The sequence below is a fragment of the Drosophila elegans genome, unplaced genomic scaffold (assembly GCF_018152505.1).
Source record: "Drosophila elegans isolate 14027-0461.03 unplaced genomic scaffold, ASM1815250v1 contig_758, whole genome shotgun sequence".
NCBI lineage: Eukaryota > Metazoa > Arthropoda > Insecta > Diptera > Drosophilidae > Drosophila > Drosophila elegans.
Window position 1 is genome coordinate 98,929 of NW_024546112.1, and position 22,580 is coordinate 121,508.

Below are 22,580 nucleotides of genomic sequence, written 5' to 3' on the forward strand. Positions count from 1 at the left end.
AAAATTATAAATAAGAAATAGCTATACATTTAATAAACAAAAACTTTGAATGTACTTTTAAGGTTTTTCACTTCAAACTCATATTAAATTTACAAATTCTTTAATACTTATAGAATAGTTCCTCAAAATTCCATAATTAACATTAAAGAGTTTCTAATCATTGAGATATTATTCTAGGTTTCAACAATTCATTTGAGTTTTTGATTCCGAATTTAGTTTTATGGTTTTGTTATTCATCAGGAATATGTTCTTTTTTCTACCAACATATTTAATTTTCTTTTTAAATATAAAGTTTGAATTTAAATCTTATTACTTTTATTCTCAGTGCATTACCACACGAATATGATGAAAAGTTTATGTAGCTGGCATTGGGAGATAAGAGTAAAACACATTTCCAGGTGCTCTTTGCCCTTTAAACGAAATGTGAATGCCAAAAGAACTGCATTCAGAAGTCCACCCAACAGGTGGGTGGTGTTTCTGCCGTGGGCAGTAGATGTCCTTCACGTGCCCTTTTACCTACGACATTACATACAAATTGAGCGACTGAGTTGATAAAAGCACTTGGCCAATGACTGATTATTAAGTGCACCAGCTTGCATTTAATAAAGCGAGCTTTTAATTCTATTATAATTCCAGAGCATCCTGTGGCAAATTCGTTGTTAATAACCAAATTATGAAAAAATTAGCTAATAATTCACAGACATCGATTGTATAATGCTACATATGTAAAACTTAAGTACATGATTTAACTAAGGAATACAATTTTTCAATATTCTTGTTCATCTTGAAGCATGTTTAAAGCTGTTATATACTATAAAAATTGTTAAATCAAACCAAAATATAAAAATTAATTACTTAAATTTTCAAAGAAATCAGTCCAACAGTTTTTTATAATGTTTGTAAATTGTATTCTTATTTTTTTATTAAACCAGAAAAATAATGATTGTTTTGTAAACCCATTACTTTCTATTAATTCTCTTTCACTCAATGGACCATTAAGCTCTCTCCCAATCTTTCTCTCTCCAGGCTTTTAAACACCCACAACTTCGCCAGCGAAGTAAAGAGTACTGCTCCCACTTGTTGCTCTCAGAGAGCCATTATTCTTGAAAGAGCCTTTGAGTGAAAGAGAGCAATGGACAGAGAGCGTTGCACAGTGAAACAGATAGACGCAAAAAATCAAAAATATTATAATACTTATAACTTTAATATACTTTTAAAATTGCTTTAAATTTTAATTTTAATTTTGTAAAAAACATACATTTATTCCTCTTTTGTATTAAATCAATTTTAAGCTTCACAAGCCATGTAGACTTTCCTTTGTGTCGATATCCTCTTTATAAGATAGAATAAGTCAATAATCATAGCAGTCATGTGAGTGAAAGATTTTCATTATTTGTGTTGAGCCAAAATAATATGAGTATTTAAAATTCTTCAAAATATCTATCTATATAAATTCGTTTTAAAATATATTTTTTATTTTTTTTTACACATTAAGAAATGCGGGACTCACTTTACGAGTTAAATAGTATGCTTCTATCTAGTAATTCGACTCACTGTAACTCTCTGTAAGAGTTGGGGCCTACCGTATGAGAGCCGTTCCACTGTGCGTTGGGGAGAGAGCGGGAGACCCCAACTATTTAAACCACATCGCAACGAAACTCGCGCTCAATCTTTGTTTTCGCAGCGCGGCGGTCGGACCGGAGTCGAAAATTCGAAGTAAAGGTGCACGAAGAATTCGAAAAATACTATTTAATAGTTTTTCATAATTTTCAGTGATTTTTGGATTGACATACCGGTTTTTGGAAAACCGCACTCACAGAAAAGTGTTATGTTTGAATTTTTAAAAAGTGCTTGAAAGTGCGAAGCAAACAAAAAAACCCGAAAAGTTTAAGGCGAATCAAAAATAAAATTAAATAAAAATAAGAAGTGAATATTACCAAAAATAAAACACATTCAGAAATAACAAATTCATTTTAGATTATTTACTTAACATTTACGCTAACAAGTTCAGGCGAACACACAAACAGAAAGCTCAGCATTTCTTTTTTTTGTTTTTCTGTTTTTTTTCCATCGAAATATTTTTACTGATTATTCCGATAACTGAGCTTACAACAAAAGAAACAAGTGTGTGTGCAATTGCAATGAAGAATGTGCTAAGCAAATATGTCAAATAACAACAATTAAACCGTTACTGAAACTACACTCTGAGAAAAAAGCAAGTCTTAAGAAATATTTTGTCAATTATAAAAGTTTCCTAAGAAAATTAAACAAAATTAATTTTACTATAAACAAGATAAGTCAAAGTCATTCTTAGTTAAAGAGAGAAATTAATTGGTTAGTTAAATATTATGAGCTTTAATTATGGAAGTACATTTTTGTGGAAGTAACATTAAATATTCCTTATCTTTTTCCTCTCTGCAATCGTATGAGGAATAAAGAAAAAGAGAGCTTGATTGATTTGTGCAAAAGGGAATTCGAGACACCTAAGTAATTACCAAGCTCAGTGAGCAAACGCCCTAATGTCAAGGTCTTTCGCGTTGGGATCGGGTTTTAGCCTAATGGACTTGACCCCCATTTTTGGGGGCTCTACGAAATCCGCAGCTTAAGTTACCAAAAACATATTTACTCAATTAGAGTTGGGGCCTTTTGTCTCAAGTTGCACCATGTGGTTAACAATATATACAAGTTTATAATAATTAAGATTTTTTTTTTATAATTTTCCTAATTCTGTATTTTGTGTCCTATTTGTCCTGTTTAGTAACCCATAAAAGCTAACGATAATTGACATAAACAAACAAAAGAAACGTTAAAAAAACAACAGAGTGTAAAAAAAGTTTAGCAACCGCGAAAACGACTTACGAATTTTCACAACAACCTGATGTTTTGTAACGGATTTTCAAGAAACTGGTAAAAATTTTATTGTGGATTCTTCTGCTTCTTCGCAACCGCGGCAAGATTTTTTTGCCCCTTTGCGGATTTTTGGAGAACGTAAAGCATTCGCGGTAAGTTGTGCTAATTATTGCTAAATTATTTGGTTAGCTATTTAAATACAATATATTGAGCATGATTTAAGAGAAAAATTTAAATATAAATCTGCCCTTTTATGAATCAGCTTCTTACTTGCGTTGGCCTACATTCAGACCAACAAAGTGCACAAGTGATATAAATAGAAAATCATTTTACAATAATAGCATTCAAATTGCAGAAAATAAATGTCCTTTTTTCGTTTTTTTATTAATATCACTTAAAAGTATGATAGAATATGTATTATTAACAACTGAGACTCGTAATAGTTTTAAACTAGACATATTTTTTTATACTATTTTTTTAGTACAGATAAATGCCTATAACATAAAAAAATTTAAGTTTGGTTTAGATGTTATATTACTGTTTTTCTTGCTTTACGACTTGGTAGTATTTTGACCGCAACCGTAGCTGCCGGAGATATATATGGTATCGAAGACTTGCTCTCTCAGCTGTCCATCAATGGTTCAGATCGAAACTGAACCAATTCGAGTTGAATAAACTCAACCGCAAAGCCACCGAAAGCGAGAGGCACCGGCACCTGAACTCTATAATCCGACCACTCAGATCTAATGCCGCTGAAATCGCACAAGGTTGTACTTGTACGTGTACGTAGCCGTATGTAGATATATATAGCGGGTCCGACACATTCCGATTTCGGTTTCGCTTTCGAAGTCGGCTTAAACTTGGCACCTGTTGCGGTCAGAGCAGCACTTGCCTACACTGTCGAACATAGTTCGGGTCGAATCGAGAATCGAGAATGGTTTGTGGCCGAAAGTGCTCGTTTTTTTGCCTCTTCATGAGCTCCTGGGCCTTCATCATGCTGAATCTGCTAGGAATTTTCTTCTTCGTCCGGTCGCTGATGCTGCTGAAGGACCTCCCCTTGCCGTCTAATTTTAGGGACCCGGAGGACTTCAAGACGAGGGCCGAGGAGGCCTACCACACAGTGTCCATCCGATGCTTCGTCACCGCCGTCGTCTATCTGGGATTCATATTCATCTCGATTATCGCCATACGCCAGGACCGCAAGAAGAGGCGCCGAATCTACAAACGCGGCGCGATGTTACCCCGACGTTGATCTGCTTTTCTCCACGATTGCTCGCTGAATAAAGTGTATATTTTCATGGCTCCAATTGCATGGCACCCACTCGGCGACTATGTCCACCCACTTGTTGAGCCAGATCGGAACCAGTTTGTTGACCGCATTCTGCGATTAGCCTTAGCTTCTTTATCTGCTGGCCACTTTTCGTGTCTGCCTCTGCCCGGCTGTCCACTCTTTATTATGCATTCGTCTCGACCAACCGATTTTTGACAGCGCACGTGACACCTTCTCCGAGGTGTGTTCTCTGCCGGGCATCATAAATTTCCGTGAAATTCTCTTTCAGAAACATGCTAATGGGGTGTGGGTCCCGGGGTCTTCTGGGGTCTTCTGGGGTTATGTTATTCTTATCGGCCGAACTTTTGTGTCTTACACGAAAACCGTTGTGTAAATTATCGTACACAATTTTTCCTAGTTGTACATTTGTGTATCTCGCTTGTTATCACCAACGAAGTGCAGTCTGCTAAAAACTGGTTTACTGCATTTTGGGAGAATTCGGGAAAAGTGATTTTGAGAACTTGCGGTACTTGGAAAATGTTTCGATTTACCTCTAAGGAAAAAGTCTAAGAACCCTAAACACATCATGCTGAAGTTTTGATCTAACTGGTTGAAATGGATTTTTGTTTGTCTGATAGCTAGATCAAGTAGTCTTTCATCTATCCATTAAATAAGCTTACTAATTTTTTTATTGACTGTTCTTAATTTGTTGGTAAAAAGTGTTAGCGTAAATTCTTATATGTGTCACTTGTGTACACTTACTCTTTAGACCACCAATTTGCTGCAAGTAATCTTGGACGGCATAATTTTTTAACGGTTACGTAAAAAAACCATCTGCTCAGGACGGCCAATACGAACGAAGGAGACCCTCATCTGAACTCAGCAACAATTGATTTTGTCATCGATTTGATTTTTAAGTTAGTCACTGGAACAAATTTTATATTTTAGTAGACAAACACTTGGTTACTTGAAAATCACTGTTTCCCAAGACCACGAAGGTCGAGAAGAGAATTCGCGGGTAGTGACGAGAAAGAACCATGTCGCGATTTATAATAACGGCCAAAGAGCGCCTCCAGAGGGGATGTGAGTAAAAGCCGCATGATTTTCGTACAAAATGGTTTTTAATACCTCCCTGATCCTCCCCTCCAGTACGCATTGGCCAGATGTTGATCCACAACACTGGGCTACAGCGAATGGCGGCCAAGACGCCAACTCCCCCACCGCCACCCAAGTTCGTGAAGGCCACACAGCCACCGCCCAAGTCCTCCAAGCCGCCGCAATGTCCTGGTGGCGAGAAGAAGCGAAAACCGGGCACTTTTGCCAGCGGAGGACAGCACGCGGTGTTTAGTGACTGCCCCAAGCCGGAGGGTGACTTCATGAAGGCCTGGTCGGCCAAGAACAGTCGCTATAATCTTATTCTGATCTCCGGTGCCCTGGCGGCAGGGGGATCTTTGGGCTATGCCTTGTCATCAGGTAGGAATATCTGAGTATGGAGTACGCATAAAATTGTATCGATTTGATTTTAAATCGATACTATTAGTTTTCAACTGGGATATATTATCACGGTTGGCAAAAATATCGGTTTCCATTCAATTTTGGTAAAAATACTTTAAAAATATTTTGAAAATTGCATACAACTCTTAGATGCACTGATTACAGTCGGTTTAACAGATATTTCTAATGGAAGATCATAAACTTTAACTTGCAATAAACTTATTATAAGAGCATTAGTCTCACGCTATTTTAAAGAAGCCTTAATTAATTTAAGTGGTCACCAAACATTTCAGTTCATAATGTGATATCTTGATACATCTTCACTCAGAAAACAAAATATTATGATTTTATTTCCTAAATCTTAGAATTAAATTTTTTTAGTAGTTTCTCAAATTAATGCGGAAATTAATAAGTCGTGTAGTAGTATCCAAAATTGCATTTTGAAAGTCGAGATATATTTGATCAATTCGTTCCTCGATCGCTATTTCCTGCACTTTCCTACACTAACCACGCTAACCTCAGGTATCATGTGTCTAAATTGGACCATACCCGAGTATCCCTACACCGAGGACGAGATGGAGGACTTTGAGATCGAGGAGGAGCGTCGGCGGGAGGAGAAGGAGGCGCGCGAGGAGCGCCACCAGGACGCAGTGGAGGCCAAGGAGCTGGGCGTACGGCGTCGGCGGGCCAAGGTGGCCATGGAGCGGGAGGTGGACCTGATGCAGCGCGACATGGACGGCGGCATCACCGATGCCGAGCTGGACGAGCTGCAGCGGCTGGCCGCCGAGCGCGAGGCCTTCGAGTTGTGGGAGAAGGACGAGCTGAAGCGGCTCGAGGAGCAGGAGAAGGAGCGCGACAAGATCCGCAAGGAGAAGGCCAAGGTCAGGGCCGAAAGGAACAAGGAGCGCGACCGCAAGCGCAAAGAGACGGAGGCGCAGCTCGAAAAGGAGGAGGCCGAGCGCGAGAAAGCCCGCGAAAAGGCGCGCAAGGAACGCGAAAAGGCCGAAAAGGAGAAGCAAAAGGAGAAGGAGAAGGCCGAGAAAGAGGCCGAAAAGGCCAGAAAGGCAGCTGGAAACTAAGAAATCTCAGGCAATTTCAATTTACTTTACCTACAGTAACACCACATCAGCTATTAGAATGTGCTAGAAACTATATTATTACAAAAAGTCGGGCAAATACAAAAAAAACCTAAAGAATATAGCCCCAAAACACTGGAAATACTGTTTAATAAATTAACAAAATTCTTTGCTGTTGGCCGGAGTTAATCATTAGACAATTTTGTTCTGTTTTTATAAGTAGGAAGGTTATGATTCTTATTCCTATAGGAGGAACCTATTCCTTTTGATCTCAAAAAAATATATATTACCAGTATTACCCAGTCTGTTCATTTTACTAAACTATTGGGCTCCAAACTAAATGAAAGTCCAGATAAATAAATCCATTCAAATTTTAATAAACATTTGAAATATATAATTATTTTTCCCATAAATGCGAGTAAAGTTCTCCTTGTTAAATAAGAACATGTTTTGATCAGAGAAACCTTGCCCAATCCAAATCGACCAGGAAGCCTAATCATATATCTCCGCTCTGCCACTTTACTAACAGCTTGCCTCGCCACATGAAGCCAGCGCTCTGTTTTTGGCCCAAATGAGGTGCAACAACAAAATGCTGGCCCAAAGCCCGATTTCAAGTGTTAGCACCGAGTAAAGAGCTGCCATTTACAGTCTGTGGGGCAGTAAACAGTGAGCCATAGAGGAAATGGCTCATTGCATGTAATCAAAGGCAGCGAAATTGTATCTAGCAGATGGCATAGAATGGGCCCCCAGAGCAAATTCAATTGTGGCTTCAATTACGCATCAAACAGTGCTCCAAACAGTGTTCGCATAACAACGACCACTTGTTGTTCATCGCAATAAAGTAGTGTTCTTTCTTGGATTCGCCACGGTTTCGTTTGGTTTGGTGGCAGGCCCCCTAATCTATTTAATGAAATTTCGCTACCGATAGACAGATTCTCCGGATCACCGGCCTCGGCCAATGTATCTGTATCTGCATTTGTATCTTCTGCGCTAAGTGTGCCGGCTTGTGCGCACATAATGAATCATAATCGTCCTCAGTTAAGCCGGGCTTATCATTAATCAAATTAGCTGCAGCAACATCAGCAGCAGCAACTACAACAAAACACTTGCTTGTCAGCCACCGAGTTGCTGTTGCTGTTGCAGTTGCGTCTAGCATCTAGCATCTAGAAACTGGCAACAGTTGCAACTTGCAATGCGGCACAGTGGGTCGCATGTGGCTAGATCGTCAGTGTAATTAACCATTACCATGAGTGCCGCGATTGTGCCAGAAATGAGCAATTGCCGAGAGCTTATCAAATGGAGTAGAACAATCAATTAGCTGGCAGGGCGAAGAGAATTCTGGTTCAATGGGGTTCAATGACCTGGCGAAGGGGATCTACCCAGCGTGCGTGCCATTCAATTTTTGATGGGTCTTCAAATGCGTCATGTGGTCAAATTGCATTCCTAAACATGTTAAAAAAATCTAAGATGTTAGATCATGATGCACTGATTACTGCCGGTTTAACTGGCAAATCCAATGGAAGAATATAAAATTTAACTGGCAATAAACGTATAATAAGAGCACTAGATTCACATTATTTTAAAGAAGTTTATTATTTAAGTGGTAATCAAACATTTTATAGTTTATGATGGGCTATTTAGATAATTCCTAAATTTTAATACATCTACACTCAGGAAACCTAACTTATTGATTTTAGGAAAAATTGCAATAAATTTAGGAATATTTTCCTTATTTAATATAAAGGTTAATTGTTCTTAAATAAAGGAATTTTGTTTTCAAAGCATATAGTTTATATATTTGATTTATTAATTAACAATATACAACTTTTTTGTGACACCACTTAAACCAAACATTGCTGATTAATTTCTTTATATTTGCATTATATTTGATGCTGTTCAAGAATATTTATTTATTTAAAGGGTCTGAATCGCTTCCTTCTACCTTATTACCTTTTACAGTTTTTAATTTACGAGTGACGGCTATAATAATTTCCCGTTTACATATCTAAATTTGCCTATTTAAACTTGTTTGGGTTTCAAATGGGGGTTTGAGAAGTTGAAGCTATGATAGGAAATAAGTAAAAAGAAAAGGATTTGAACTTTTAAGAACCATACAAGCCACTAGATTCCGGCCCTCGAGTCCCAGTGACCACTGTACAGTGCCCACACATGACCAGCCCGCTGAAGCTAGCTAATTTATCACTGGCATTCACGCTTCGGTATCCCCTATTCCACCTATATCCACATCCATATCCATACCAGACCCCTCCCCATCGGCCATTTGTGACTGCGAGTGACATTATTACTGTCACACTGTGTCGTCCGCAGCAGCTCCTCTGCCTTTTATAATGCATTTATGCTGCAATTTGTTTGAATTAGCGGCTCGCGGGGCACCGACTTGCAGTGGATTGGAGTGGACTTGGATGTGGATGTGGAGCGCTTGGGACGACTTGGGGCAGGAGAAGAGTGCTGCGGAGGCGGAGTGTCACCGGTTTAGTGGTTTATTTGGGGCGTGTGTCTATGTATCCATGCCCGTGCCCCAACAAGTATCTTATGCAAGCACAGCTCGAAAAAAAAGAGAGCGAGAGATTGGTCTAAAGTAAAAGTAGCTGCATTTACCCAGTTGCAACACCGCCAGTTGAAGGCTTCCGGGCAGGGGCGTTGCCCATGGAAATGGGATGCAGCCGCAGCAGCAGCAGAAATTCCAATTTAACTGGAACACATTGTCATGAAAATCCCCTCGATTGCATCTACTCTGCTCAAAAACAAAGCACTTATCTCAGATTTATCAAAGCAAATATGCGTTTACAACTGACTTTATGAGTTTACACTCTAAATCTAGATCGTGTCTTATCGGGTCTTGCATGTAAATATTTGCATCGGTGGCTAGATTTTTTTTTCGTGATAGCGTTTACATTTACAAAGCATTTACAGCCTCTAAATTCTGGGACTCCCTTTTATTTATGGTACTGCATAAAGATGATACGAGATTTATTCCACAAAGTCGGTAAATTGAATACCAGATATTCGTGCCCTCCAATTATGAAATATGAATCAGAGTTTATTGACCTGGGCTCTCAGTCACCAGTTTTTCCCCCGTTTGACTTCTTTTAGAAGGCATTTTCCGTTCATTGACTGGCAACTTTCCCCGCCAAAACAAATTGGAACTCTCACTTGATAAGCGTTGCAGTAATTAAACAAATTGGCCAACTGGCCACTTGGCCGCTTTGCCTTTTGGGGTTATTTTGAACAAATCGAAACTGGAGAATTCAGAGCCGCGAATCGAGAATCGAGAATAGAGAACTGCGGGCGCGAACGTGCCAAGCGGCGTTTTGTATCTGGATTGAGGTCTTGCCACAGTTAGCCGAGCAAAGCGCAGTTATAACAATTCTCCACAGCCGTCTCTTCTCGTCTCGGCTACAGTGGGTCAATTCGCCATGCTCCACTCTCGCAAATCAATCGGTGCGACTTGTTCTAGGCCTTCTCCGCGTTGTGGTTCTCCACTTGGCTTGCAGTGCACGTAGCCTGACTCACTCGTCTTCCCATTCGTACTCATATTCGTAATCATTGTAATGAGCCATTTCTCTAGTTACTTTCCTTGGCCGACGTATGGGCAGGGTTTTTAATTAATTTTTCATTGACCAAGCCCGACAGCTGAACCTCAGTTTTCGGAGCCGAGCTTAGCTGAGCTGAGCTCAGCCCTGGCAGCATTTTATATTTAATTCTCATTTTTTCGGGCTCCATTTCGGGGTTTTCGGATCCGCCTCTTGTGTGTGGCCTCCGGTTTCGGCTGCCTTCTGTCCAGATACTCCAGCTTATTTGTTGTGTGGCCATCGTCAAATTTCGCATTGAAACGCGAGACAGTGGAGCCAAAGCCATGGGAGTGGTTCGAAAATTCTTGAGATGTTTGGGAGAGAAAGAGACTTTTGTAATATTAGGAGGACATGTAAAGTGAGTGTAAGGGATATATAAGATTTAAAGGAAATACTCCATTATTAGTCTCTTATTAAAAACAATTATCTTCTTAAGTTTATGGAAAATGTTCTTAAGTTTTGTTTTGTCATATTTACTTTAGAAATTCTCAACTTTATTATCAGTTTCTATTTCGTCAAGAGTCCGTAAAACCGACTGATAAAATTTTTAATTCAATATCTGAACAATCTCGTTCTTATGTTTAATTTGTTCGTGAATACTCTTTTATCATTTTTTTATTTATGAGGTCTTAACCAAACTTTATGGAAAATGGAAAATGTTCTTAATTTTTGTTTATAATCAGTTAACATGTCGTTTTACCTATCGATGAAAAGTCTGTAAAAGCAGACTGATAAAGGTATCTGAATTATCTCGTTTCTTATATTTAATTTCTTCGTCAATTAAAACACCTTAACATGAATCCCAAAAAAATGGTATAATAGATTTAAATTGATCCTTTAAAAATTTTGAGAACCGGTTTCCACTGTGCATGTCCTGCGCCTGAGCTTTGTTATAAATTAAATTATATTTCATGTGCATATATCTCTTTCGTTTTTATGAACCTATATGCTGTAGAGACAGCGTTACACTAAATTGTTATGTCGGCCTCCTGAAGGAAGAAGCCGAACATCAAAATTGGAAGAGAGGGCGTAAGCGATTTGTCTTTTGGTTAATTTTTTGTCGGCCCCTTAAGTCAAAGTACCGCTAAGGCCACCGCCTTCGATCCTGTCTCTTCCCGTTTTTCCTCAGGCGGAATCTCGGGTAATAAAGTAATTAAAGCCTTGACACTGTTCAATATTTCATATCTCATCTGGCGGACGGGAGATTAATTGAGTTTGGGGCGGAGTACCGGCCATGCGGCTATTACGTACTGATTTGCATTTAATTGCACATGATTGAAAAACAAAAAAAAACGTATTAATATTCGCTCAATTTCATTTGGTAAATGCAGCACGAAAATTGTTTTCGTTCAGTCCAGCGAAAGCAAACAAAAGCGAGAGACTGCGGTGGTAATGAGTGCAATAAAAACCATTTGTTGATGACTTCTGAATATGCAATTTGTTGCTGCTTTTGCAACCTCTTCATCTTTATATATGTATATATGTATCTCTTCTTTTATTTTCTTTTGTTAACTGTAAAACGTTTTACTTTCGCGCGCGTTTTAATTGCCGCCTGCTGCTTCTGATGAAGATAATGATGATGATGATCTGCCGAATCCGCAGCACAAGAAACGTTTGGCAACATTTGTTGGCCACGTTAATGTGGCCACCATAAAAAGCGTGTGAACCCGCGGTTAACGTGTCGAACCAGACAATGAGCGACACTTGGCGACACTTTTTCTGGCCTTCGCTTTTCCAGGTGCCAGTCGATTGGGGCGTTTTTCTGGCCAAAGGTGAGTCAGGTTTTTCTTCGTCACTTCCATTTTCCTTAATCGTTTCCGTTGAAAGTATACTTTGGTGAGTTTATCAAATGGCAAGGCACCTTTCTTTGGCCAGAGCTGTCAGTACAAAAATTAAAAAAAAAAAAAAAATGACAATCAATTTTAAAAATGTACAAGCTACAGAATAATGTTTTATTTTTGTTGATTTATTTATTAGAAATACAACTTTGATATTACCTATTTTGAGAATGCTTGAGTTCAAGAGTAAATTACTTAAGCTAAAATTGTCGATGCTTTTGACCAAAATACGAATTTTCTTTAGCGCTTTAAGGCGTTTTGTAATAAATTAGCTGCTCCGTTTGAAAGTTTTTCAATTTTACCAGTACTCTCAGCAAATCCAAACTATGTTTGAACATATTTTAGCCACAAGCAGTCCACCTGAACTCCTTTCCCACCGACCGCAATCCAATTTTCATTTCTTAACCCATTTTAACACCCTCGTTTTCCACCAGCCACCAGCTTTTTTCCACTTGCATTTTCCGCCAAACGCCGCTGGGCATCAACAAGTTGCTGATCCACAAATTAATCTCACATTTAATTGCAATGCTCGACCGCTGCTCAAGAGGCAATTGCAGTCGCAATGGCAACTTGCGACTTGCAACTGTCAGCAGCTTGAAGAAATCCAGCAAAAAATGTTAATTTCAATGCGCGGGTAAAAGTCGCCTTGATTCAGTTGCACAGTGGACAAAGTGGGCAAAGTGGACAGTGGACGGCTACTGTTATTTTGTTTGTCAGGAAAATTGGGTCAACAGAAAGAGAGCCGCGGAGGACTGGCCAAGAATGATGACTAAGAAATGTGTTAATGATAGCGAGTGGCGTAATTAGCCAGAAATATTTCTCGTTGGTAAAACGAAAAACGTTCGCTGTCGCATGCCACACAAAATGATCGCATTTTTTGGCCAGCTGGCAACGGAGACAGGAAATTGCGTGAATATTTGCTGCAACGTTGAAAATAGTTGGTAATACATTAATTCGCAACCTTTTGCATAATTTGTGCTTTAACCTTCGGTAGGCGAACGTCAGCAAAAATAAAATACGTTAAATGAAACTATTTGGTCCCTTTTTTTCCGCCATTCTTTTTTTTTAATTCTTGCGTTCATAAAATATACAATTAAAGGTCAAATGTATGGGTAACGAATTTTCAACAACGATAAAATTAAGTGAGTTGTACAACTAAATGCAGCCGACAGCTGATTAAAATACATATTGTAGCTTGGTAAAGAAAACTCTTATTTTAAACTTAGTTAAAGTAACAAACAAATTCATTTTTGTTTCTGACTAGTTCTAAATTAAACTTTTAATATGATTTCTCGGTTCTATGATTTCAAAACTTTTTCTCCCAAAAGTTTCCGCTTCAGTTATGTATTTCCATCTCTTTTGTACCCTGGGGAAATAGAATTTCCAGTTTTGTTATTTATACATCTGAATAAATTATGCAGAGTCGAACGGCAGCAGTGAAAACCATTCAAAAATCATCAACAAATTAATGTCAAAATAATAACAAATTAACTGCTTCGTTTGCTGTGGCTGCCACAAGAAATATGACAGTTTACAAACGGTAAAAAACATGCCCCACAGCAGCGGCAATAAACATTAGCTTGGCTTAGATGACGTTGACAATTTCCAAGGCGTCAACTTGTCAGACTTGGACAGCTCATAAGGAAATTTGTCAGCAGGTTGAATAGGTAGTTGGTGCTGGTGGTAATGTTAACGGTTAATTAGTAAATACTGCAAAGGGGTCAAAAAACTGCACTAAACTGTACTAAAGGGTACACGGAAAAAAATATATGTCATATTGAAATCAATCTTCATTTGGGAAGACAACACAATTAATTGAAATTTTTAAAAAAGATTATCTATGGCATTCCTCTTGTTCTTTTATTCTATTCAAAATTAATTGTTGTATCATATTTTTTAATTTTACAAATTTATAAATTTCAATCCAGAAACTGTATTTTAGTTTAGTGTAAGAATAAGAGTTCTGTTTCTTTGTTCTGTTTCTTCACCTGTTTGCCCACGCGACTCTCATAAATGATAAATGGTTGAACAATCACGAATTCTCATAAATATTAAGCCAAAGGCTATATGCAGGTAAAACATCATTAAAAGCTGTCGTCCCGAGTTTAATTGATATTTTTATGTGAAGAAGATTTATGGAAAGCTTGCCATCGCTTTGGATAACGTACATTTTAAGGGGATTTTGTTTAGCTCTTTAATGGCATTACCTCAACACACACTCAACACCTAACCAGCTTCCGCTGCACTTAGACTTCCTCCTCCTCTTCTAAACATTAAAGAGTCGGATATATGTATAGGAAAGATCAGACAAAGTCGACTTCGACGGAAGTACATTCACGACTCGCGTTGGTTCGCATAATCAAAGACCCGCAGACAAAGTGTAAAGACCCTTTAGAATTTTATGCTTGAGTCATCCATCGACAGCAACTTTGGCGGCTTTGGCTTTGGCTTTGGCTATGTGTCTTGTATTTGGTATTTGGTGTTTATTTTTTTATTTTTTGTTTGGGCTTTGCTTCCGTTTTCAAAGGCAGAACAACCGCTACGGCGGTCAAAACTATTAACAAGTCCAAGTTACAACCTGTCGTCGGCGTTTCTCTATGGCAAGTGCACAATCAGCAGCAGCAATTACAATTACAATTGCATTTGCAGCGGCAACAGCAGCAACAGCAGCAACAGCACCAACGTTTCCGCTGCTCTTGGCCAAAAAAGGCATTCGACAATTATAATTGAGTGTGAGTGGAAAGCAAAAGCAACAAGTGCAATACACTTCGATTGCGCCCACCAATAACCCACTGGCTGATGGCTGGGTAAAAGGGACAGCACGAGTGGCCACAACTTAGTGGCAACTTCTTCGTTTTTATTTGCCAACACGAAAGGCAAAGACCGGTCAACCGAGGCAGCCAGAGAGCTTGGAAATTGTCAACACAGCCAGCCACTTGCCACACAACTTTGACTACAACTCCCCAGAGTTTTGGGCAGTGGGGCATGGAGGGGCTAAGAGACATCCAGCTGCGTAGACAGAGCTCAGACATTGTCCAAGCTGCCTCGTCGTTTTGCACTTTTCCAAAAACATCAATAGACCAGTCTCGTAGTCGAAGTGTGTCTACGCTTCCTTGAAGTGAAAATGATTGGGAAATTTAAACACAAGGAAATGTAGTTATGTAATATAAATTATGTTTATGCCGATTGCAAGCTTTAAATGAAGTCAAATGAATTGGGAAGTAAACTTAAATTTAAAAATAATTTTTACAAAAACTAATGATCTTAAATTTGGTTTACGTAAAGTAAAAATTATAAGGAGAAGGTAAAAAATCATTTGGAAATTAAAACATGAGGAAAGATATGTAACATAATATGTATTATGCCGAATCCAAGCTTTAAACATCAAATGTATTCTTATAAAATTGATAAGTCAAATGAAATGGGAAGTACATTTTAATTAAAAAATAATTTTTACAAAAACTACTAAGCTTAAATTGGGTTTATATAAAATACAAATTATAAAGAAGTAGGTAATAAAATAATGTTAAAGGAATTATCTATAGACACAATAATATTAAAAATTTTGGCTTATAAGACCACAGTAAACATACAATTATTCAAATATTTTATGAAACCTTTTAGTTAGGCGTACTAAAGCTTAAATTAAATGTTCAGGACTTGAACATTTATGTAGCCTTTCACTAAAAGAGAAAATTGTTTACAAAAGTACAGCAATTCCAATCAATAAAAAATACATGTTGTAAGCCTTGAATTGCCATTTGGGGGTATAAAATAACCAAGCATATGCCAAAGTTCTTGTACCGATTTCTCCTACTCGATTCTCTATCATAATCTTTTGCCAGTTGCTTCTTTTTTTTTGGCATGCGCCGCGTGAAAAACGAAATGAAAAGTTGTTGCTGCTGTGTCGATGTCGAAGCTGCGATGTTGCTGCTGTTGCTGTTGGTGTTGCAGTGGTCAGTTGCCGGCGTATCTTTTGGCCGCCCGAAGGCTGCAGACCCAGCAAAATATAGAAACACACTCCCAAACACATTTGAAAATGGAAAGTCGTTGTCTGGTTGTCGTTTGCAGTTTTGTTTTGGGGGTTTCATTTGGTGTTTCTTTTTCTATTTTTTTTGGTTTTAGTATGTTTTTTTTTCGTTTTTGCCTGGGCTGCAACCGGTTGCATTAGTGCAACAGCAACAGCAACAGAAACATTAGCACATGCAACAAATTTTCGTATTATTTTTATTAGATTTTGATTTATTGTTTGTGTGGATTGCTGCGGCCTGTCTGCTAATTGGAATTGGCCAAGTCGGAAAATGTGGTAACTGCAGCGCAGGAATTCTCGGCGAGAAATGAGAAACGAGAAATCTCGGCTTCTCCTTGAGGAGGAAAGCGAAAGTTAGACGCTTTAAATTTGAAATTGAAATTTCTTGTTTCTCGGTTTATGGCCGAGGAAAAGCAAAAGCCGCGACTGCCGACTCGAGAGCCGATTCGAGCCAAGTGCACGTTTAGTTTGGGCCATAAACTGTGCGCTGCCACTATGAGCTAACTCTGCCTGGGCGGCGGAGAGGTTTCTTTTCGCACTCGCCGGGTTATATAAGGTTGCGGTTCGGCAAAACCATACTTTAACTTACCTTACCTTACCTTACCGAACGTCATTAAAATTGCAAATTTCTTTCCGTCTTTATCTGCCTGTGTGGATAATGGGACCAGAAACTAATAAGCAGGTGCCGAATGGATACAGAAATATCTGCGGCTACGACCCGAAGATAGCCCATTGTTACAGCCAGGTAAACCTTAGAGTAAACTGTCTGTTTTCTTGGGGTTCTGCGTGTCAACGCTTTTCAGAACCGAGTTCATAAATAAAACATCGGTTTAAATTAGTGGCTGGCCCTGGCCGTCTATCGGTTGATATTTGTATGGAAACAAAACCAAAAATTGGATTGATTTATAATCACATACAATGTTTATATTATGCGTTTCCTAGACAAAAGTTTTAGAACAAAACTACCGTTTCATTGGCGATACGAGGTATTTATATCTGCTTTTATACCCTTTTAAAAGCCATCTGCGAATCGATTTTGCAGCTAATAATGGGGTTTTGGGATTAATTGGTTTTTTAATGGAAAGAATTTCTTCAAATACTCAGTTCTTTTACAGTTTATAAGCAATCAACAATTGAATCACGTTGGGTGCTCTTCATTTAAAAACGTGCTAAATATGGAGAGATTACTTTCTTCAGTCCATTTAACCATATAGATCTCATTTCTTTTGCATCCCACAACAATCTCAACGAGTTACAAATTTCACCCGCTTCAATTTCAGACCATAATCAAATATTTTGGCCACTGCCCACTCAAAACACACGCACAACAAGTTGGCGAGTTTATCAATTAACATTTGAAGCATATTTACGAGCAAAATATTTCACTCTTTCATTGCCGTTAAGTGTTTATAACTTTCACTGCATCGAAGCTGTCTCATCTTTCAATAGAAAACATTAATTAAAGCATTAAATGCACATAATTAACGCAGTCGCAGATGCTGACTCTTCTTTTCCTCGGTTATATATGGCTATATAATCGGATTTCTTTCTCTCCGTTTTTGCCCAACAGTTGCACATTCGTATGTTTGAGATTTTAATGATTTTCCTTTGTTTTTGTGTGTTTTTCGCAATGTTTTCGCATGGGAAATGATTTGGAGTGCAGTGGAAAAGTGGCAAGTGGCAAGTTGGCGGGGAAAAGCCGCGTCATTGAGGAAAAGACGTCAAGTGGAGTTAACCTTGAGTTTTCCGGGGTAATAAATTAAACTGTTTTGTGTGTGGGGCCGTTGTCAGTTGCGGTAAGCATAATTTCTTTTCTTCATATGCGGAAGGCACAATCGAGTGAGAAGGAAGTGAAACAACTTGGTTACAGCCAAGGCTTCTGAAGTATAACCGCAGATTGTTAAGAAAGTTATTCGCATTAGTGCCATTTTAATGATAATACAACAAGCTTTTGGCACAAAGGCCACAAAAACCAACGATTGAGATGGAAAACAATCCTAATAAATCCCCCATAGGACAAAAGTTCATTATCTCTGACCATATCGGAGTTAATTTCATGCCAACATTATGTAAACGAAGTCACAGCCAAGCGAAAAGAAAAAACGAAAATTGTATCGGAAGCTTCACCCAAATAAACTGAGTTTTAACAGTTAAATCAAGATGGGCAAAAGCGCGGCATGTGTGTCAAATGTTTAAACGTTTAAAATGTATAAATCCATCGTACGAAAATGAACAGAAATCCAACGAAATATTTTACAAAAAGTAAACGAGAAATGCAAAATAAAACTGAATAAAATTATAAATGTTTGCCTTGCAAACCGGTTGGAGCATAATAATCATATCAGAACCGGTTGGATTTAAGAACAGTTCAAAACGAACTGTAGTCAGACCCAGAATCAAATCGCCACAGGATTTTACCTTTGGCTGTAATATCCCCAACCTTTTGGCAATTAATTTTACAATTTAAGCCAAAAATAATTTGATTTAAAGTTGTGTCAAAACGGATCACAGTCTAATTTCAATTTAATTTTATTAAGATTGAGATTTTATTAATTGAGATCTGCGGGCGAGACAAGCGTGAAGCATGCAAAATTGCCGCGACTCTGCAATATTTATAATAAACAACTCAACGCTTTTGGCCACAAAAAGCGGCCGAAAAAGATTGCCAAAGTTATTGCCTGTCAGGCCAAGTGACGGCTGCCCAATCTCGTTGTGGTGTCTCGGATTTCTTGTTTCTTTTTTTTTTTTTTTTTTTTTGGTTGGAGGGGGCCTTTTTGGTTCCCGCTGATTATTGAAAAGAAGTCTTCCGGAATCGCAAGGGGAGAATTACTTTCGCAGTAGATAAGCCATCGGGTGCTAATCACAAGCTGCCTTCAACGGGTCCCCAGGCCATTGATTTATTGCCAGATTTCAAGTTAACACTTTTTTGCCGATCCCAAATTGAGTTATTTATTCCTGGACCGAACGGTCACGTACTGAGTATTGGCAGCAGCAACAGGTTGCACGTTGCACGTTGCTAGTTGCAGTTGCACTTGCAACTTAGATTTATATTCGTAGATTTTGGCAGTCGTGTTAATGAAGTTTGCTGATTTATGTGCTTATGAGGCTGTCGCCAGTGCTTTGCCGTTGCCCACAGGAAGTGGGTTTCGAAAATCGATTTGGAAAATCTAATTGGAGTCTCTTTTACTTGCAGATTCCTGGCAGCTCCCTTCTAACACTGGACTCATCACTGGAAACCCATTAAGTGGTAAGTGCCAACTCATAAAAGTACTTAACAGCTCGAGGTATTTGTCGAACAACAAAGCTGCCAAATAAACAATTTTGTTTATGTTTAGTGCCGATGATCATTGGTCTGGTCAATAGATGGGCACCCAGAAAGAAGTGAAATGTGTCACAATAAGAGTCTGGTTAGATAAGCTAATTCATGCTCCAGTTATGACCGTTTTGTTCAAGATCTTCATGCACCTTTCCACCACAACAAACCGATACATTTTAATTCTGCTGCGTTTTATGGTTTTGCTTAACTGCACAACCAGTTTGGGTTTTGTTAATCAAAACGTCGGAGAAACCTTCACGAATGACAAAAAAAATGTCAAACATTTTGTTGCAGGGAAAAGTGAAAATCTGAGAAACTAAAATTGTACAAACGCAAAAAGAAAATTACTAAAATTGTGGTTTATTTTCCCTAGCAATTCATGCATGAAAATGGGTGCCATAGTGAAACTGAAACTGGCTTTTGGTTTTGGTTGAGTAAAGTTAGCGATCAGGCCTTTAATGGGTTATAAAATGGGGATTTTAAGGCTGTAAATGAGGGCCGAGTTCGAAGGATCCTGGCGTTTTTTTTGTAAGGAATAAATCATCCGCAAATTTGGGCCTTTATTTCATGACCTGAACATTTTTTGTCCCTTCTTTTTACTTAGTCATATATTTAAGACTTGCTGTTTATGGTTAACGTTTTTTTTCCCCCTTTAAAAGCCAAAAGAAAAGTGATTCACGTGGTTTTTGGGTCAAGTTTATTGTTTTCTGTTGGTTCACTCTTAGCCCAATCACATGAATCACTTGTGCCTTGGCCAAGCTCTGAAATCATTTGCCACAACTATGTTGTGCGGCTCATTAGCGATGTTTAATTAGATATTTATCTCTGGCCTGCAGCCAAACTTCGCACATCTATCGTCTTTTTTTCGGGGTTCTCCTCGTGTCGCACTTCAATATCAGTTTCCTTTATTGTGTCAACACAATTCAAAGCAAATTGCCAATTGTTGTCGGATTGTAGGTTTTGCTAATTCCCAAAGCCAACAAACTGAATTATTTATCAAAGGCAAAAAAAGTCTTTTAAGGTAACACAAAGCGGGCAAACGTGCTCCGAAGTTCATAAATAATTTGTTACAGTTTCTGCGACTTATTTTTGGGTCTCTGTGCTTTGTTTAGGTCTCGAACCAAAATAAGCCTTTTGAAAGAATTGAAATTTATAGATTCCCCACTCAAAAGCTTTCAATTTTCTGACCAGAAACGATTCTTGATTGAGAGTTATGAAAGGAATGCTCTATTCACTGGGTTCTATAGTTGGTTCTTTTCCAGTTAAACGACTTTCCCATACAATGGCTGGCGAAAGGGGAGGCAGAAAGAATACTTTCTAAATGCACAAATCACGGTAGTGGATGAAGAATTCAATGCTGTAAAATAAACATTTCGGGCTCCAAAACACCTAAATAGGCCTTAATTAACAATTTATGTGCAGTGCCAGCAGCAGCAGCAAAAGCAGCAGCAGCAGCAGCAGCATCAACTTGATGCATCATCCTGGGCATCGGCAATGGTTTTATCTCCATCGGAGTCTGTAATCTGGTGGCTACTGTGCGTTGTCACAGCCAGCTCCTGCGGCCACATTTCTGCCCAGTCATCCTTAATTATTATGATTATCGATGTTTTATGCTCTATAATTGCCGCTGGCAGTCGCCAGTTGGCAGTTGGCAGTGACTTGGTCTTTTTGGGCGTCTCCCGGACCAACCCCCAAAGTTGCCGTCTTCTTTGCTGCTGCCCTCTCTCTTTGATCTCCATTCTGGCCTTTACCTAATTGATATAATTCTGCAGTTTAACTTTGGCTTACTTTGTTGCATGCTTGACGTTCTTCTCGTCAAGTTCGTGTCCTAAGTCTTTTGTTTTGGCCGTCAACTGCCGCTGGTTCTACATAAATTACGCCAAGTTAATGATTATCTCTTAGTTGGTTAACCAAGTGTCAGCCTAACACAAGGCAAACACATATATCCGAACAGAGTGAAAGACCAAAACACCGGCAAACTGGCAGCCGACAACGGGCGAAGATAAGTTTGGTTTTGGCACAGTTGTTGCACAGTGGAGTCATAAACAATACACTAGTAAATATGCTGCTTAAATTGCTAAAAAATAAAAAATACATGTTCCAAAATATTTGGTGCTTTTAATATTTTAAACAAATAATAGCAGCATCTTTGGGTTGCATTTCAAATTTGAACTCATTGAAACTTAGGGTAAACTTATTTTTCTTAAAATTGTATTTGCATGTACCTTAGCTAAATAGTAAATTTAAAAAATCAAAATAAATAAACGACATATGGCAAGTCGCAAATTATTTAGTTTACAACCTAAATCTTTTCAAAAGGTAAATTAATTTGATCACATTTTAATGGTTTTAATTAAAATTAATAAGTTCAAGCACATAGATAATTTTAAACCTATAGCTAGTCTCTTTTAGAAAGTCTTGTAAATTCGATTTATTGGTAAAATAAAAAAGACTATTATTACAATCACTATTTAAACACAGCTGGTTGCAAAAATTTGATTTCTGCTGTTTCTTTAAAAATCTACTTTCTTTTAGATTATTTATTAATATCAACTTAATCCATTTATATCCGTAGGCAAGTCTAAACCCAATATAGTTCAACACCGAGTAAATTTTATTTATTTGTGCGTTGTTTGCTTAAAAATTTTAAAGTGAAGCATATCAAGTACCTATTCACTCACTTTAAAGTCACTGTGAGCCAGTTTGTAAGCAGGCAGCTCTATCCGTACCATGTTCGTCCATCTGTCCGGAATGTCCAGGGCGGGCGTGCATTAAAATTTATTATATAAGCCAACAAAGTCGCCGTTGCAGTTGCAGCTTCATCTGCCGACGCCGCCGCTGCTGCCGTTGCAATCTTTTAAAAATCTCGCGTACTCATCAACAACATTTCAAAGTGTACGTACATCAAAGTGGACTAGTCCCTGACTTCCCCGCCTAACAGTTGTACATGGAAGGTGTATCGCATAAAATCACAAAAAGCTATCTAAACAGGAAACCCAACAGCAATAGCAACGGCAACAGCAACAGCAGCGGCAACAGCAGTAGGAGCAACATCAACGGCAGCAGCAACAACAACAACTATGTCGTTGTTGGCGGCGTCGAGTAAATTAAAA

General features: G+C 38.4%; 3 protein-coding genes across 4 annotated transcripts in view; all 3 read left to right on the forward strand.

The window, feature by feature from the left end:
- Positions 1-1,679: 1,679 nt before the first annotated feature.
- LOC108143646 overlaps positions 1,680-22,580 on the forward strand; it is a 45,435-nt gene continuing 24,534 nt past the window's right edge. The window contains exons 1-3 of one of the 2 annotated variants that reach the window (XM_041710085.1): positions 1,680-1,722; positions 2,759-3,002; positions 19,345-19,398. The gene's annotated coding sequence lies outside the window, so the exon portion shown is untranslated. The remainder of the gene's footprint in view (positions 1,723-2,758; positions 3,003-19,344; positions 19,399-22,580) is intronic. The other variant, XM_041710086.1, reaches the window with a different exon arrangement.
- On the forward strand, positions 3,706-4,157 carry LOC108143693 (ribonuclease kappa-B). Its single transcript, XM_017268219.2, has one exon. It carries the CDS (start codon positions 3,785-3,787, stop codon positions 4,100-4,102), a length of 318 nt encoding a protein of 105 aa, XP_017123708.1. The 5' UTR covers positions 3,706-3,784; the 3' UTR covers positions 4,103-4,157.
- Positions 4,776-6,879, forward strand: LOC108143691 (vicilin-like seed storage protein At2g18540). The gene is made up of 3 exons (XM_017268217.2): positions 4,776-5,203; positions 5,270-5,593; positions 6,137-6,879. The coding sequence occupies exons 1-3, from the start codon at positions 5,158-5,160 to the stop codon at positions 6,691-6,693; spliced, it is 927 nt and encodes a 308-aa protein (XP_017123706.1). The 5' UTR covers positions 4,776-5,157; the 3' UTR covers positions 6,694-6,879.

Bases quoted from the DNA above. Each gene is read 5' to 3' on its own strand.
- LOC108143693 (XM_017268219.2), top strand. From the start codon at position 3,785: ATGGTTTGTGGCCGAAAGTGCTCGTTTTTTTGCCTCTTCATGAGCTCC.
- LOC108143691 (XM_017268217.2), top strand. From the start codon at position 5,158: ATGTCGCGATTTATAATAACGGCCAAAGAGCGCCTCCAGAGGGGAT. The intron at 5,204-5,269 runs GTGAGTAAAAGC...CCTCCCCTCCAG, and splicing joins AGAGCGCCTCCAGAGGGGAT to TACGCATTGGCCAGATGTTG. The intron at 5,594-6,136 runs GTAGGAATATCT...CGCTAACCTCAG, and splicing joins GGGCTATGCCTTGTCATCAG to GTATCATGTGTCTAAATTGG.